The sequence below is a fragment of the Malania oleifera genome, chromosome 7 (assembly GCF_029873635.1).
Source record: "Malania oleifera isolate guangnan ecotype guangnan chromosome 7, ASM2987363v1, whole genome shotgun sequence".
Taxonomy (NCBI): Eukaryota; Viridiplantae; Streptophyta; class Magnoliopsida; order Santalales; family Ximeniaceae; genus Malania; species Malania oleifera.
In genome coordinates this window covers 37,028-55,401 of record NC_080423.1, presented here as the reverse complement: position 1 = coordinate 55,401, position 18,374 = coordinate 37,028, and the positions used below count along the sequence as shown (strand labels likewise).

The 18,374-nt window shown below is 37.3% G+C and overlaps 1 protein-coding gene across 4 annotated transcripts in view; it reads right to left on the bottom strand.

Moving 5' to 3' along the window:
* Positions 1 to 18,374, bottom strand: part of LOC131159539 (2-isopropylmalate synthase A-like) — a 63,720-nt gene that overhangs the window by 8,861 nt on the left and 36,485 nt on the right. For 2 of the 4 annotated variants that reach the window (XM_058114547.1, XM_058114549.1), the window contains exons 9-10: positions 2,152 to 2,235; positions 1,829 to 1,963 (exon numbers count right to left, since the gene is read on the bottom strand). In XM_058114547.1, the coding sequence (XP_057970530.1) occupies positions 1,829 to 1,963; positions 2,152 to 2,235 (219 nt within the window). The remainder of the gene's footprint in view (positions 1 to 1,828; positions 1,964 to 2,151; positions 2,236 to 18,374) is intronic. The other 2 variants (XM_058114548.1, XM_058114550.1) reach the window with 1 other exon arrangement.

The window sequence follows — 18,374 nt, the reverse complement described above, 5'->3', positions numbered from 1 at the left end:
TTAAACAATTACAATAGTGCTGTTCCACTGATTATGCTGTTGTTGAGCACTCATTAATTGTGCGATGGGCTTACTTAAATATCCTAACTATTTAGATGATGGAATGAGTTGGAAACACATTGAGCTGAAGAAGGAAAGTATTAAGTATTGCAATTTTTAGAAGGAACGGATCCTGCAGGCCTAAAGTTGGTACAGATACATGCTATATGCTAATGCAACCCCTATGCTTGCAAACACATGCATTTGGCACCCCTTCTGCTTTCAAAGGCTTGCAAATCCTAGGCACCCCTCTCCTGTGGCATTATTTTCTCCCCTAAAACTGCTGCTCAACAACATTTGAGAGATTGCCAACTACATTTCTGCACTTCCATTCCCAGTACCCTTTCACAATGTCTTTCCAACTAGCGAGTGCCATGCTCTATCTCAGAGGGGCTTCCATTTACACGCCCAAGAATAAATTCCACAATTTCAAAGCTCCAGAAAAAAAATAATTTCTTTCAAAGCTTCCGCAAATCCTTGCCATCTATCCTCATTTATACCCCCAGGAGTGAAAAATAGAATACCTTGTAGCATTTGAACTCAAGCCCACATCAAGATCCTATATTCTATTTGTTTTGTAGAATTCGTTCGACCAAAACTTCCTTATTTGATTAATCACAAGAAATCACAAATCCATCTCATTGCTGACACAAAAACCCAAACCATTTGATTCCAATTCCAATGCTTCTCCAGAAAATGAATGAACTCCCTTCACCAACCTTTTCTAATCTAAAATTGGAGCTCTTGCTTCATTCGAGATTGACTTGATAAGAGCTCTCACCTCCATAAACTGCCAAAATTAGTAGAACTAATGCCATCATATTGAGAGAGAGAACATCGCAATGCATTGACAGTTACATCACCATATCCAGGTTAGGGCATTTTTCCATTCATGGATTTCGTTTCCTTTAAGCTTTACAGAATAGCTTGAGGGTGGACAAAGAGCAACAATGAGATAGAAATTGGCTAAAATGGATGTTTCTCAAGTATATCCTCTTAATATGCATCCTCAGAAGAAATTTTAACATGAATCACGAGACATTTACTTGAAAGCTATATCTAAAGCTACCATAAGGCTGCCTCTTTCACGTGGGAAGACATGCTAATGCACATTGACTATCAACAACTTCCAAAAGAGAAGCATTATGATGAATCGCTGATGTATTTTCAAGAAAAAAGAGGAATTTTTTTTAACCTTCTTCAATGCCCTATAGTTAGAAGCCATATATCAATTGAAGAAACTCTAAGTAGGAAGACTTCTAGACTTCCTGTAAGTTGGCAAGTGAGGAGCTTCTCAGTTGACAGGGTTTATTTGGCAGGAAATCAAAGGAAAAGATTTGGGGTTTCACCCCATTTGGCATTTGGCATTTTTGGCTTCTATGGGCGAAGGAAACAACAAACTTTAGACAGTGCAGAATTATCTTTCCTCGCTTTGAAGAAGAGATGGATCTAAACTGTTTATATATCAGAAAATGGGTCTTCTTATTCTAGGTGTTTTGAACTTCATAGGTGGAGGCTTTCATTTATACATGAGAAAAGAGCTTCTGCACCCAACTTTGTGTGTGTGTGTGTGTGTGTGTGTGTGTGTGAGAGAGAGAGAGAGAGAGAGAGAGAGAGAGAGAGAGACTTCTGTGCTTTTGAGGATGCCTCTAGCATCTTCTCATATGTTTTCCTTGTTCTGAAGGAAAAAAAAACGTACAAGAACAAGGATCTCTATGTATTAGCTTTCTCATATGATTAAAGCATTTTATACAATAATGAGTAAAGATAACTATGAATCCTCTCCTACCTTTACAATAAGATCAATGGCCTTGTAAGCTGAATCAAGAGGTCCATTTCCAACTGAACAAGCAATATGCTCTTCCTTATTGGTGTCAATGAGTTTAATGGTTGCAGTGGAAAGACCAAGGGTTCCACAAGTCACCTGTACAATAGTAGAATAGGTACATTTAACAAAAGTGTTGCTCATAATCAATCAGAGTCGGATGAAGAGAACCCCCGCCCCCCCTGGGTGGGGCAATGGGGCAGAGGAGACCGTGTACAGAGAGAGAGAGAGAGAGAGAGAGAGATCAGTAAAAGACTTAAAAAGAGGGACTGGAACACTGGATTTACCTGCATATCACCAAGTGACCATACAACTTGTGGCTGAAAAATTTCGTCAGATATCAATGCAATTAAATCAACATCGGTAATATGCTGCTACATCAAAAATTAAAATGCGAGAACAAGCAAAAAACATCTTAGTAAATGAACATATCAGAAAACAAAACTAAATGTTCAGAGACATAGTACAGAATAGAGTACATTCATATGTAACAAATGCCACCTAGCAACAGGATTTAAACTATCAATATCCAATGCCAAAAACTAATCTAATATGCTGCTACATAAAAAATTAAAACAGGAATGCAAAAACATCTTAGTAAATGAATATAAAAGAAAACAGTCAACTTTCAGAGAAGTAGTACAGAATAGGATTGCAGCATCCACATGTAACAAATGCCACCTAGCAACAGGATTTAGATTATCAGCTTTAATGCCAAAAACTGATCATTTGAGTGGCTGTTTAAATCAAAGTATTCAATTTCAAAGATGTTTAAGGGGGAAAAAAGGACAAAATGGGAACTAAAATGATAATATGAAAGCACCAGAAGACGTGCATAAGGCCAAAATACTATCGGACCTGCTATCCTCCTTATAAAAATATTAAAAATAAAAATATAAAAAAATAAACAAAAAAAAAAACTCGAAAATGATAATCCAAAAGTGATGTTTCCAATTTCAATCAAGGTCTTAAATTTCGATTTCAACTCAAATTTCGATGTCAATTTCGATTTAAATTTGAAAAAATAATGGAAATTAGTAGTAAAGCATGGAATTCTTTGCGAAACTTTAGAAATAGTTTACAGACATAATAATGTAAGTTTTAGAACTAATAGATGTATTAACATCTATGTAGTGTATGAGGTGGAAAGTTGAAATATTGTATGTGTATCAAAAGTATTTGTAAGATAGTGTGCATTAAACATATTTAGTTAATACAAATGAAATTCATAAATCATTTAAATATTATTTATTTTACAAATAATGATAATTTAGACATGAATGGTTAAATAAAATGTTGTTGTAAGTTTATCTTTTCATATAATTCCAAAAGCACTTGTAGTAATTTTTTGATTCAATAAAAATCAATAAAATAAATTAAGATAGAATTTTCACCTCACTCCTAAGTATCTCATTTGAATTTTGAGGAAAGTTCATTGTGTAATTGATATTTCAACAAGTTTAAAATTTTGAGATTTCGATAAAATTTGGATGATTTGTTGAGATTCCGATGGAAATTATGCAAGATGGAAATCAACTATCATTTCGATTTCAAGGGTGATGGAAATCAGAAATTTCGACAATTTCGTGGAAATTCAAGACCATGATTTCAATTAACATGCTCAACACAAATTTATGCCCAGTTTACTTAAAAACAAAGATACCCTGGGAACAATGGTTTTTCTATTGAGATTGTGCTAGGGCCTCTTCTTATTTAATGATTTGAACTACATTTATTGCACATCAAATAGTAACTTCATGACCGCTCCAGTTTCCACCTACTCAGCTATCGAATGAGTCTTCTATCTTTTCTGTTATATAATGATTATTTTGTGGCATCTTTGGAAGCATATAATGCTGTTTATCTTAAATAAAAGCTGTAAATCCTGACAAAAAAAGGGGAAAACCCAGTGCAAAAAGCTCATGTGTATGCAGGGTCCAGGGAAGGGGTAGACCACGATAGGTCTATAGTACACAGCCTTACCTTGCATTTTTTTTAAAAACCAATCATAGAACGTTCTAGTTAAGGATCATCATCCCCTAATGCCGAGTTCCTATTTTAGATATGTCTAGTTTATCAACCTAGGGACACCTATTGATCATCCCACTATTTTTCCCATGTCTCTGTCAAATTAGGGGAGAATTAGCCTTTTTGGAATTTGGCATTTTAGATTGAGCCTCAAAGCATTTTAGGCATGTCGTACCTTGAGGCAAGCCTCGATTGAGCCTTTTAAAGCTTTTCACACGTTCATGGCAATATCAAATGCTCACTTTCACCAGTTGTTCATCATGACATGAAAGTAGGACCAGAGTTTCAACCTATTGTGTCACGAGCCAAACACTTCACACATTGATAAGGGCCATGCAGCACTAGTAGTATCATACAAGCTAAATTGGTCAACTGAAAGTAAACTGCAAACTCACCAAACAAAAATGTTCACAAGAATTGAATAAAAAACACACAAAATGCAATGAGCAACATGAGAAATACAATAGTCAAGCAACGAACAGTTAGGCAACCCAATACACCTTATCAAGCCTCTGTAGGCAATGTGTGCTTAGAGAGAGAGGCAAGTATGGTAAAAGTGTTTACAATAGCCAATGATTTACACAACAATGAACACTCACCCTCGCATTAAGAGCTTTCTATGCCATTCCTTGTCTAGCACAAGGAAACATCACTATAGCTAAGGAGTCACACTCCCCATTTCTCCCTAGGATTTCTCTACCTGAAGAATAAACCCTATACTAGTATCTACATGATGGTTATCCACCCCATGTGCACAAGCCAAGCGGGGCAGTCATAGGGCCCTAAACAAGCTTGGAAAACAACATTTTTCCATGGAACTACGACTCTCCTTTTACCATGCAGAAAGACCCCCTTCTACCAAGTCATGACTGTCACAAATGAGTTGTTTAAGCTAAATCAGGAATTTAATGCTTGGGATGCAACTCAACCACCATAAGTTATTGTAACCATTATTCCCCATGTTGTTAACACCCCTAGGGTGTAGAGAGCAACATGTTCACAAGAATTGAATACAAAACACACAGAAAGCAGCAAGCAACATGAGAAATGCAATAGTCAAGCAGCCAACATTTAGGCAACCCAATACATTTTATCAAGCCTTTGTAGGCAATGTGTGCTTGGAGAGGGAGGCAACTATGCTAAACACTTTTACAATAGCCAATGAGTTACACAACGATGAACACTCACCCTCCGATTAAGAGCTTTCTATGCCATTCCTTGTCCAGCACAAGCAGCTATAGCCAATCATAAGGCCCTAAACAAGCTTGGAAAACGACATTTTGCTATGGAACTACAACTCTCCTTCTACTTTGCCGAAAGAACCCCTTCTACCAAGTCATGATAATCACAAACGAGTTGTTTAAGATGAATCAGGAATTTAATGCTTGGGGATGCAACTCAACCACCATAAGTTATTGTAACCATTATTCCCCATGTTGTTAACACCCCTAGGATGTAGAAACAACATGTTCACAAGAATTGAATACAAAACACACAGAAAGCAGCGGGCAACATGAGAAGTCAAGCAGCAAACAGTTAGGCAACTCAATACATCTTATCAAGCCTCTATAGGCAATGTGTGCTTAGAGAGGGAGGCAACTATGCTAAACAAGTTTAAAACAACCAATGAGTTATACAAGGATGAACACTTACCCTCCCATTTAGAGCTTTCTATGTCATTCCTTGTCTAGCACAAGAAAACATCACTATGACTGAGGAGTCACACTCCCCATTTTCTCCCTAGCATTTCTCTACTTGAAGAATAAACCATATACAAGAATCTACATGATGGTTATCCACCCCATGTGCAACAGCCAAGCGGCTATAGGCAATTATAAGGCCCTAACAAGCTTGGCACATGACATTTTGCTAAGGGACTACAACACTTGATGTCTCCTTTAACTCCACAAAAAGACCCCTTTCTACCAATTATGATAGTCACAAATGAGTTGTCTAAGTTGAATCAGGAATTTAATGTTTGGGATGCAACTCAACCACAATAAGTTAATGTAACCATTATTCTCTATGTCGTTAACATCCCTTGGATGTTAATTTCAATTCTTCTTTGGCTTAGAATATTGCTCCAATCCAAAAAAATAAAAATAAAAAACCCACTTACACCTCTTTTGGCCATATATAATCTAAAAAGAACCAAAAAAACAAGTCATGGGGCCCACTTCATTTGAATCAATTTCCAACTGTACATTCCATCAATATAGATAAATGAAATCAAATTTTCATTCCCTCCTTCAGAAAGAACAATGTTAGGATTCCCAAATAAATTGTGATTTTCTATTTATTGATAGGTCCCCAAATCAATTAGGATTTCTAACTAGTCTATTATGATTCTTGTTGGCACTGGATTCTAGTCTGGGAGATGTACCGACAAATGGGAAGTGTTTGCACAGTGATTCCCCAAACAAGAAGGTCGAATAGGGGTCAAAAGGCTCTAAGAAGACATAAAGATTAAAAATACTGAGTCGCCACCTTTATTATTTTTTTTGTTTTGGGAAAATAAAGGAAAAAACCCTAAGAGATCTATGATACATTGAAAATGGGTTCGGGAGTATATTTATGTGTAGGGAAGCTGATAGACTAACCATTCTAAGGGGAATTAGCCAATTAGCATCCTACCAACACCCGTTCTAAGAATGATTACTGCTATGTGCGTGTGTCCTAACTAAGAAATAAAGGATATCCCCCTTTTGGGTCATTCAGTGAATCCAAGAGTCCAAACAAAAAGGGTTAGAAACCCAGACACGATCTTGTTTGAAAAGGGGAGTTCGGCCTCAAATAATCCTAGATCTAGAAATTATGAAGTAAAAGATTAAAAAAATATAGTTTTGATTGATTGCCACGGGTAAAATCAAAGATAACTCTATCCTTTGAACATAAGGTTTGGGAAAAATTAACATCGAAATATCAAATTTCAATCAAGGACTGGGTGAGGTGGATGAGATTATTGATTGAATTTTGAATTAATGAAAATTGTGATCTCCATCCCACGATTGAAGTTAAAGAGTTTAATCTTGACGGGTTAAGACTCTCCTAATTGACATTGGTTTTAATGGAGGGTTGAAGTCAATCATTCATTAATGTGAAGCCTTTGGATTGGCAATCAAAATTTGAGTGTGGTTGAAGTCAATCATTAATGAAGGTTTGACGATCAAAGTTTTAATGACCGAAATCAACTCTTACATGGGAGCTTTGAAAATCCTTTGATTATCAATCAGGGTTTTTAATGATTGAGTCAACTCTTCAATTGAAAATTTGAAAACCGCTAATTTTTAATGTCTGATTGGAGTCAACCCATGAAGATTTGAAAATCATTAATCAACAATTAGGGATTTAATGCTCTGATTGAATCAACCCTTGAAGATTTGAAAATACCTAATTAACAATCAAGGTTTTAATTGATTAAGTCAACTCTTCAAGATTTGAAAATCCCTTATTAACAATCATGGTTTTAATGCTCTAATTGAATCAACCCTTAAAGATTTGAAAATCCTTAATGGATAATCAGGGTTTTAATGCTTTTTGATTAAGTGAAATCTTGAGAATTTGAAAATCCTTAATTGACAATCAATGTGTTAATTGATTTAGTCAACTCTTGAAGATTTGAAAATCCCTAATTCACAATCAAAGTTATGATGCTTTGACTAAGTCAACTTTTGAAGACTTAAAAATCCCTAACTGACAATCAAGGTTTTAAAGCTTTGTTTGAGTCAACCCTTGAAGATTTGAAAATCCCTAATTGGCACTTAGGGTTTTAATGCTTTGATTGTGTCAACCCTTGAATATTAGAAAATCTCTAATTGACAATCAGAGTTTAATTGATTGGATAAAGCATCTTTGATTTTCCTTCGATTATCCTTGGAGATGCAAATAATGCAATATTAGGGACTATGGGCAAAAGAGGATCCTTGACAAGTATGCATAGCCAATTTAACCATTTAACAAGCATGTATAGGCAAGCTAAAAATTGTAAATACTTAGTACAGATTATTAGCACATGCATGAGCAAGTTTGGACTCACTGCCAAGCACACCTTTAAAATTTGCGATAAACCCTCATACCATCAATGAAGCCAAGTGCATTGACTAAACGTCATCACGATGACAGCTTTCAATACAAAATCTCACATATCATGGAATACATGGACATATTCATGTAAGTTGACCTTATTCACCAAAAGAGGTTACCAATCCTCTTTATTTCATATATCCTTCATTGCTCAAAAGATAATCCATGAGGACACTAAAGAACTACTAAGCCAAGGTAAAAAACTAAATAGAGCAAACCAAGTTGAGATAATGCATCCATTTAATGGAAGGCGGTAGCCTGATTCCAGCCATTCTAGTCGAGACCTTCATGACTCTTAATTTTTTCCGGATTAATGGGAGTGGAGTCTTTAGGTGCTGCACTCAATTACTAGATGTATGCCTAGTCGGTCCTGCTTTGGTCAAGCTATAGATCTTCAAGAAAATATATTGGAAAGATCTGAATCCTTTAGAAAAATTTGCTCTAAATTCTTGAAAGAATCATGAGTTGAAGAAAAGGGAGGATATTATAGAGCGTCTAGGTGGAGGAATAGTCCAATGAGTAGCCATCTAAATGTCTCTGAGGTCCTTAATTGTCAAATGTGGACAGTTTCCCTGTGTCCTGCTGTTTGGAGCAAGGGTTGCATCAGTTATGCCCCATCTCTAGTGCTCCAGCAGATGAGGCAACACTAATTCATTCCTCGCACCATAGGGCTGATGCAGTTTCATTTCTATTATGGAAATCAAGCTAACATGGGGGAGTTCGCAGAAGCTAAGGTTGTCTATTATCATCAGAGATCCCTAGAGAAAGGGAGCGTGTCGACATTGAGTACTACTAGGTACCCTAATGGCAGAAGGATAGAGGCAAGGACTACAAATTCCTTCAACATATGGGCCAAACAAGCCTCTTCCAAAGCCCGACGACCTAGAGGACTACTACGAGGATTTATGGGCTTGACAAGAGGTCTACTACTAGGAGTGGGAAAGAAAGAAGCAGAAGATGAAGGCGAAATATGGGATCCTAGAGGCAGAGAATGAGATATTGCAAGAACGCGTAGAGAAGAATGTCCAAGCCCAGTCAAAACTTCAATAGAGAGTCATTACATTAAAGAAGAGAAGGAGAGAGCTAGAAGAAGAAAACAAAGGGTTGGTTAAAAGGTTGTGGCGTAATCGAGAAACAGAGGAGTGAATGAGGGCCCTAAAGCATATGAACCAATTCTTGAGGGAAGAGTTGAGGAAGCAAGACCTGGAAACTATCTATTGGAAGAACAAGGCCTATAAGCAGGGCACATGCAGTAATGTCTTCGACCATAGGCTGCAAGGCCTGCAATGGCAAGGTGAACTGTTAGCCCAACACTAGGTGTTCTTAAAAGAAGCCAGATTGAAGATAGCCTATATGATAGCGATACACCAAGCCTTGTGAGGGCAACTAAGCTCATTAGACTCCTTATTACGAGAAGCAGCCCAAGTTCTACACTTGAGAGCCAAGAGACTATTGAGTAGCTTGCACCCAACAATGGCTAACACCAAAATGCCGAAGATCCTATCACATGTCATGCAGTTCTTCAAGGGAGCCGCCATGGTATACCGCTCCCAGAAAGCAAGCAAGTTAGTAAGGACTAAGAAGATGACTCTAGGCCAACTTATATAGGACATGTAATTCCTTAAGGATTTGTAATGATAAAATAGTACGACCCCCATGAGATAACATTTCCACATGGGCTACAAAATTGCAATGGATAATGAGACATGGTTGATTTTTTTAATGAGATTTGTTTTTCCTTTACGAATGGTGTGTGAATATGTTTGTTTTCTTGGTGTTTGTTCATTTATTGGGTTTTTTTATTTCTTTCAATAAGATTTGGGCAAAATTCCTCCTAAGAAGTAAACTTTCCCCATCACTCGAGGTCCAATAATTACTAGATCCCAAGCAAGAGAGATGGATCCTTAGGACAGGTAGAACACAAAAGGATCAGTCAAAATAAAATTTGAAGCCCTTGAAAAATCACTATCAGATATAATGACCCTCCTTAAAGGGAAGGTCGTTATGGACCTCAATCCTCAAGTCCCTCCAGAACACTAGTCTTGAGACTTCTTCCGATTTCCCGTGCCACCTGCATCGGCTCATAAGGCTCCTACAGTGGAGGAATTCTCAGTCAATGACCACATGGCGTATCTTAAAGAACAACTACAAACCATACAAAAGACATAGGATTATGAGGGCAGTGAGTTTGAAAAGCTATGTTTATCTACCGATGTCAACATACCAGTAAAATTTAAGGCCACTGAGTTTAAGAAATATAACGGGATGGGATGCTTGAAAATTCGCCTCCAAATGTACGCGTGTAAGAAGATGATGCACATGCAGAATCATAAACTTTTGATTCACGTGATTCATGAGGGCCTAGTTGGACGCGCTGCATGATTACGCATCAAAGTTATGTAAGTAGGTATTTAAATTTATGCATTAAAGATTATAATTTTAATTAAATGCCTGATATGTTCAATATTTTAACATTGAGCTCAATTTATACTATTTGGGTCTTTATTCGATAATTTACAGATTTTTGGTATTTTATTATTGCAGGAAATTATTTCGGAAATTAAAGTCGAAGAAAATTTTTTTATGAGGCCTAATGATAAGTGAACAAGCCATGTGTGTGTGTGTGGCAGTGAAGTGTGAAGGGCCGAGCGTGCATCATTGTGACTGTGGGCTGTTCAGCTTGGCCTTGCACAAGACAGCCCATGCACATGCAAGAAGAGGCAGCTCTTGCAGGGGGGGATTGGGAGCCGTGCGAGGAGACAAAAAAGGGAGTGAAGAAGGCTGCTGGCAGCAGCTGTGGAACCAAGACGACACACACGGCTTGCTCTCCTCTCTTCTCTCTCTCGGCTCTCCTTCTCTCTTTACTCTCTCTTTCTCTTGGTGATATTTTAATATTTGTTTTGAGGATTAATAAATTCAGTTTGCTCTTTATTTAATGGAATGAATTCTAGTATGTGTTATTTTCATTATTAAGTTCAAATTGCTCTTTTTTAAGTTTTGTTTCGAATCTTAAATATTTGTTTGGGTTATTATTTATTATAAAAATCAGTTTGTTTTTCTTATTTAGAGTCTTTGTTGGAACTTAAATATTTCTTTGTGGTATTTTTATTATTAAAGTCAGTTCTTTTTTTTCTTATTTTGTTTAATCTAGTTTGGGCTTGTTATTAAACTTGGTACTTTTATCTGGTTGAGCTTTATTTATTAATGAGTTTAGTTTGTTTTTATTTTGGATGATTGCAGTATTTAATTATCTTGTTATTCTAGTATTGAGTCTAACACTTGTTTAGTTATTCCATGCATGTTTAATTTTTAGCTAGGGTTTAAGTTTCAATGCAAAAAAAAAAACTCAAAAATCCCAAGAACTGAATCGGAATTGTTTTCAGTAAAATTTCTTTTCTTACTTTCTTTTGGATTTACACAATGTTTAGAATAAATCTTGCATTTCCTGAGGCGACAATCTGGCCTTTGGGCATAAATTTTACATGACAGAACTCCTATACTTGAGATCGCCTTTACGCTGCTCATTTTTAGAGCTAGTCAAGTTTTTGGCGCCGTTGCCGGGGGATGCCAGATTTAGTTTCAAACTAGTGTTTTTCCATTTTATTTTGATTTCCCTCATGAAAAAAAAGAAAAAAATTTCAAAAAAAAAAATATGACTGCACCTGCACCACACACGCTTATGGATTTTTTGCAGTCCACACGAATCACTGCACCTTCTTACACTGCTTTACCTAATGATGCACTTAATTTCCCGATTAAGCATGGGAGGATGTCAATGATACCTCAGTTCCACGGGACAGAATCTGAGTGTCCTTATCAACACTTGACGAATTTTGAGTTGACTTGCAATATTATTATTACTATAGCTGGAATTGATGAATTTACTAAACTTCGTTTATTTCCTTCCTCTTTGAAGGATAAAACAAAGATGTGGTTTATATCTTTGAGACCTCACTCTATCTCTAATTGGGCTGATATGGAACATGAATTTCTGCATAAGTTTTTCCCTCACAGAGAAACCTGGTCTACTATTTCTACACTACATTGACTCCTGTATCGAAACAGTTCGTCCATATGGTGTTCAGGAGATTTCTTTGACAAGAAGCCTGATGAGGCATTGGGTTTTCAAGATCATTTAGCTGAAGATGCTCAGTAGTGGAACATTAGGATTGACAGAAAACCAATTGCAGCTCAACCATTGAGAGCAATACATGGTGGAAAGTGGTATGAATTGATGGATGATATTGATGTTTAGGCATGTCTGGATGAAATCACCAGAAAATTGGATGCTATGGAGATTGGAAAAGGAGAATAGTACAGAGCATCATTGGAATCAACCTCCCCAGTTCTTTGCACCACCTTCTCAGCCGACATATTATTAGACTGCGCTTCGACATTAGTATCAGCCACATCAGATTCCTTAGACCTATTCTTTAGCAGCACTTGCTCCACTGACGAAGTCTCTTGAGGATAGCATGGCACAGATGACTAATACACTTCGGCAATTTATGCCGATTAACACTCAAACCATAAATGAATTGCAGGGCACCATTAATGAAATGAGCACACAATTGAGTACCCCAGAAAAAGGGGAATTTTCGGCACAACCTCCGCCTGATCCTCAGGTATACCAGCAACAACATCAACAAGTACATAATGTCTCAAGGGATTCTCTTGAGACAAAGAAGGCCGTTAGTACTCTGAGAAGTGGAAAAGAAGTTTCCCGACCTGAGATACCCATCGACAGACAAACAGTTGTCCCAACACCTGAAGTTACAACTGAGACAGATGAAGCTAAAGAATAATTAGAGGAAGTGAGCCCGGAATTGAAGAAGTCAATTCAAGCCTAGCCAAATATTCAAGTACAAGGGACAGCCATGGAACCGTCATTACCTATTGTAGTAAATGTCAAAGATTGCAATGCCGAAGCAAATCTCAGCAATAGTAAGGTAATAGGTGCACTAGATGAAGAACTTGAGCAGAATGGTGAGAGTTCAACTTTCAAGGAACCCGGTAAAAATTTTAATATTGATGCTTCTGAAGAACTAAAGGAAACTGTTCCGACAACTTTTCCTCAAAAACTAGTTCTTAAAAAAGTAAATTTCCTGGAAAACATACTAAATAAAGATCATTTCTTGTTAAAACAAGAAAGTCACTCTGCATATGTATTGTCTGGTATTTTGAAGAGCATTAATTCATTTGAGGCTAACTTTCGTGCAGGTAATAAGAGTGATTCATTGTGGTGACTCAAATTTAAAGACCCGCCAGTTCAATTTATAAAACTGCACCCACCATATGAAATTCTTCTAGAGCCTCCTCTAGACATACTATGATTTTTTTTTTCCTTTATTTGCATTTTGTTTTATTTTTTTTTATTTTTAGTTTATTTTCAGGCCCTTTTCTTCTTAGTATCAGTTTTTTTTTTTTTCTTTTACTGCTTTACCCAGGTACTCCTCTATTTCCCTCCTTATCATCTTTTTCGTCTCCCTTATGCTTTTACATTGAGGACAATGTTTCATTTTAGTTGGAGAGAGAGAATTTGCATGTGCAATTGTGTGTTGCCACCTGATGAGTTTTACTATGATATTTGCATATGATGTCTGCATATCAGTTTGGTCCATCCTTGGGAAAGTGTTAGTATTGAGCTCAAAAGCATACTAGATTCCTCATTTGTGAATGTTACATGCTAAAATTTTTGTAGTGCAATCAGAGTTTGAATCAAAAGAGAACTTTATCAATTTCACTTAATTTCAACTAAGGGAAGGATGTTGAAAGTCTTGTCACACACACTACACAGGTTAGAAGACTTAGAGAGACTACCTTAGATCGTTTTTGGTTGATATACACATTCACGAGACTTGTAACACTTGAGAGAGCACCCGTGGCGACTTTGATACCTTATGAGGTACTGTTGAGTCATTTATCGTTCTTTTGAGTTTTTGTCGTCAACTCAAAGTTCATGAAACTCAACTTTCCATTTTCTTCTTGATATTCTTTGTACACTAGTCTCTGTTTTTGACTTACTAGCCTAGAGGTGAGATCTAGTGAGGAGAAACCTAAGTCTTGTAGCTTACTCAAGATGTGAAGGGTGAGTAACCCCTAGAAATAGACTTATTTTATGGACTCCTGTTCGAGCTTAATTCACATGAGTGGTATGAAGACAATAAAAGAAGTGTAATGATTGTCCTAACTGACCATGAAAAGAAAAAAAATTGAAGAATGAGCAGAAGAAAGAAAAAAGAGAAATAAAAATGCACCAGGATGAGGTGAAAGATTAATACCTGCTTCACACAACTACAATAAAAAGCCAGGGACACAACACATGCTCTCCACATATGAAAACTCTTCAACTGCATAATGTCTCAGATGTATTCATGTCTAATTTGTGAATAAGTCGATCTAGGGTGGTCTTGGTTGGACATGGCGAGTAGGTGAGAAGATGTTAGGGTGAAAGGTCAGACACCTCACAAATAGGCTGGATCCTTTTCAGATTAGACCACTTCATATATTTAGCGTTTGTTCCTTGCAATATGTGGGATGTTTAATCATGACACTCCTCCTCACATATGACGAGTGAACCCATCCTTTTGAGTGTTTTTTAGGGCAAGCCAATGAGGCCGAGTCAAAACAACCATTCTGTAGGTATCCATGGATATCCTGGGTGTAACGAATCATACACATAACACATACTTCGAGATTTCATCTATTTATACTCGAATTTATACGGCTACATTAACTCTGAATAATTGTTGTGATTAAAACCATTAATGTCTATTGGTGGTCAATCTTGGACTTTTGATTTTCTATCATGCACGCGAGCTTCCTATGTTCCTAAGCTCATTAATTATTTTTATAGCATGTGATTTTCATAAGTATTGGAATTATGGTTGCTACTCCCTTGGTCTGAATGCATTCACGTTGTTCGCTAGAGATTAGCAAAACATTAGTTGGGGGTGTGATTATGCGTCAAATTGCATAATTAGGCATTTAAATTCATGCATTAAAGATTATAATTTTAATAAATACCTGATATGTTTAATAACTATTTGGGTTTTTATTTGATAATTTACAGATTTTTGGTATTTTATTATTGTGGGAAATTTTTGGTATTCAATGTGACTGTGGGCAGTTCAGCTGGGCCATGCACAAGACAGCTCATGCACATGCAAGAAGAGGCAGCTCTTGCAGGAGGGATTGGGAACCATGCGAGGAGACAAAAAAGGGAGTGAAGAAGGCTGCTGGCAGCAGCTTTGAAACCAAGACGACACACACGGCTTGCTCTCCTCTCTTCTCTCTCTCTCGTCTCTCCTTCTCTCTTTACTCTCTCTTTCTCTTGGTGATATTTTAATATTTGTTTTGAGGATTAATAAATTCAGTTTGCTTTTTATTTAATGGAATGAATTCTAGTATGTGTTATATTCATTATTAAGTTTAGATTGCTCTTTTTTATGTTTTGTTTTGAATCTTAAATATTTGCTTGGGTTATTATTTATTATAAAAATCAGTTTGCTTTTTCTTATTTAGAGTCTTTGTTGGAACTTAAATATTTCTTTGGGGTATTTTAATTATTAAAGTCAGTTCTTTTTTTTATTTTGTTTAATCTAGTTTGGGCTTGTTATTAAACTTGGTACTTTTATTTGGTTGAGCTTTATTTATTAATGAGTTTAGTTTGTTTTTATTTTGGATGATTGCAGTGTTTAATTATCTTGTTGTTCTAGTATCGAGTCTAGCACTTGTTTAGTTATTCCATGCATGTTTAATTTTTAGTCGGGGTTTAAGTTTCAATACAAAAAACAAAAAAAAAAACACTCAAAAAACCCAGGAACTGAATCTGAACTGTGTTTAGTAAAATTTCTTTTCTTATGGATTTATACAACGTTTGGAATTAATCTGCATTATCTGAGGAGATGATCTAGCTATTGGGCTGAATATTACATGACAGAACTCCTATACTCGGGATAGCCTTTGCACTACTCATTTTTAAAGTGACACGTTGGTATGCCACGCTATGGAAGGACTTGGTTGATGGTTTCATCCTCGAACACCGATTTAATCTGAAGATAGCTCCCACCAGGTCATGGCTACAAGGGATGGAAAAGAAGAAAATTGAGACGTTCCTAGAGTATGCACAAAGGTGGAGAGAGAAGGCAACCTAGGTACAGGCATACAGCCGCACCTGGAGAACAAAAACATGGTGGAGTTATTCATAGGAACATTCCAACTTGGGCTTAACAACTTGTAGTAGATGCCCTAGAATGTTCCCACAAATAACTCCACCATGTCTTTGTTCTCCAAGGGTGGTTGCACCTGGGCTACCTTCTCCCTCCACCTTTGTGCATACTCTCGGAACATCTAGATTTTCTTCTTTTCCATCCTTTGTAGTTGCGACCTGGTGGGAGCTGTATCCAGATTAAATCGGTGCTGGAGTATGAAAGCATCGATCAAGTCTTTCCATCTTTAAATCCTACTTTTGTCTAATGTGGCATACCAGCACAGCGGCGGCCAATCAAGCTCTCATGAAACATGTGAATCAAAAGTTTATGATTCTTCACATGCATCATCATCTTGTGCGGGACATCTGGAGGTGACTTTTCAAGCATCCCATCCTTCTATATTTCTCAAACTCAGGCGCCTTAAATTTGACTGGGATGTTGACATCGATAAATAAACATAGCGCTTCAAATTCACTGCCCTCGTAATCCTGTGTCCCCTATAAGGTTCGTAGCTGTTCTTGAAGATACGTCATGCGGTCATTGACTGAGAATTCCGCCACCATAGGAGCCTTAGGAGCCGGTGCAGGTGGCATGCGAAATCGGATGGAGAGACTGGTGTTTTGGTGAGACTCGAGGAATGTGATCCATAACAGCCTTCCTTTTAAGCCAAACCATTATATCTAACAGTTATTTTTCGAGGGGTTCGAATCTTCTTTCGACTGAATTTTCTGTATTCTACATGTCTTGAGGATCCATCTCTCTTGCTCAGGATCTAGTAATTACAAGACCTCAAGCAAAGGGAAAGTTTTTCTTCTTAGGAGGAATTTTTTCCAGATCATACTAAAAGAAATAAAAACACACAATAAATAAACAAACACTAAGAAAAAAAACATATTCACACAACTTTCATAGAGAAAAAACAAATCTCATTAAAAAAATCAACCATGCCTCATTATCCATTACAATTTCGGCCCATGCAGAGATGTTATCTCACGCGGGTCATACTTCTTTATCAATAAGAATCCCTAAGTAATTACACGTCCCTTGAAGTTGGCCTAGAGTCATCTTCTTAGTTTTCGCTACTCCGGCAACTCTCTTGCTTTCTAGGAGTACTATACCATGGTAGCTCCCTTGAAGAACTGCATAGCATTGATCAGAACCCCCTCATTATGATGTTAGTTGTGGTCAGGTGTAGGCTACTCAAAAGTCCCTCGACTCTCACGTATAGGAGTTAGGTCATCTTCCCTACTTCTCATAATAAGGAGTCCAATGAGATCAATCGCTCCCACGTGGCGTGGTGTATCTTCGCCATATAGGCTATCTTCAATCTAGCCTCTCATAAGAATGCCTAGTGCCAAGCTAATTGTTCACCTTGTCATTGCAGCCTAAGGTCCAAGAAATTAATGCATGTGTCCTACTCATAGGCCTTGTTCCTCCAATAGATAGTTTCCAAGTCTTACTTCCTCGGCTCTTCCCTCAAGAATTGGTTTTTATCCTCTAGGGCCCTAATCCACTCTTCTGTTTCTCGATTACCCCGCAACCTTTTAACCAACCCTTCATTTCCTTCTTCTAGCTTTCTCCTCCTCTTCTTTAATGCAATGACCCCTTATTGAAGTTTTGACTAGGCTTGAGCCTTTTTCTCTGTCTTTTCTTTCTCCTTCATCTTCTGCTTCTTTCTTTCCCATTCCTAGTAGTAGGCCTCTTGTTGAGCCCAGAACTCCTTGTAGTAATCCTCTATATCGTCGGCATTCAGAAGAGGCTTGTTTGACTCATATGCCGAGAGACTTTATAGTCCTTGCCCTTGTCTCAAAGCTATGCAGGGTACCTAGTAGTAGTCAATGTCAATGCGTTTCCTTTCTCTAAGGATCTCTAATGATACCAAGCAGCCTTAGCTTTTGTGAACTCCCCCAGTATCAGCCTTGCGGTGCAAAGAATGAAATGGTGCTGCCCCATCTGTCGAAGCTCTAGAGACGGAGCATAACTAATGGAACCTCTGGTCTAAACAGCCATCCAAACAATAAGGACCTTTGAGGCATTCAGACCGCTACTCAATGGACTATTCCTCTGCCTAGATGCTCCATAATAGCCTCCCACTTCCCCAACTCATGATTCTTCCAAGCATATAGAGCAAATTGCTCTAAAAGGTGAAATTACTTTCATAAATGTCGATTGCCTCAATCAAAGCT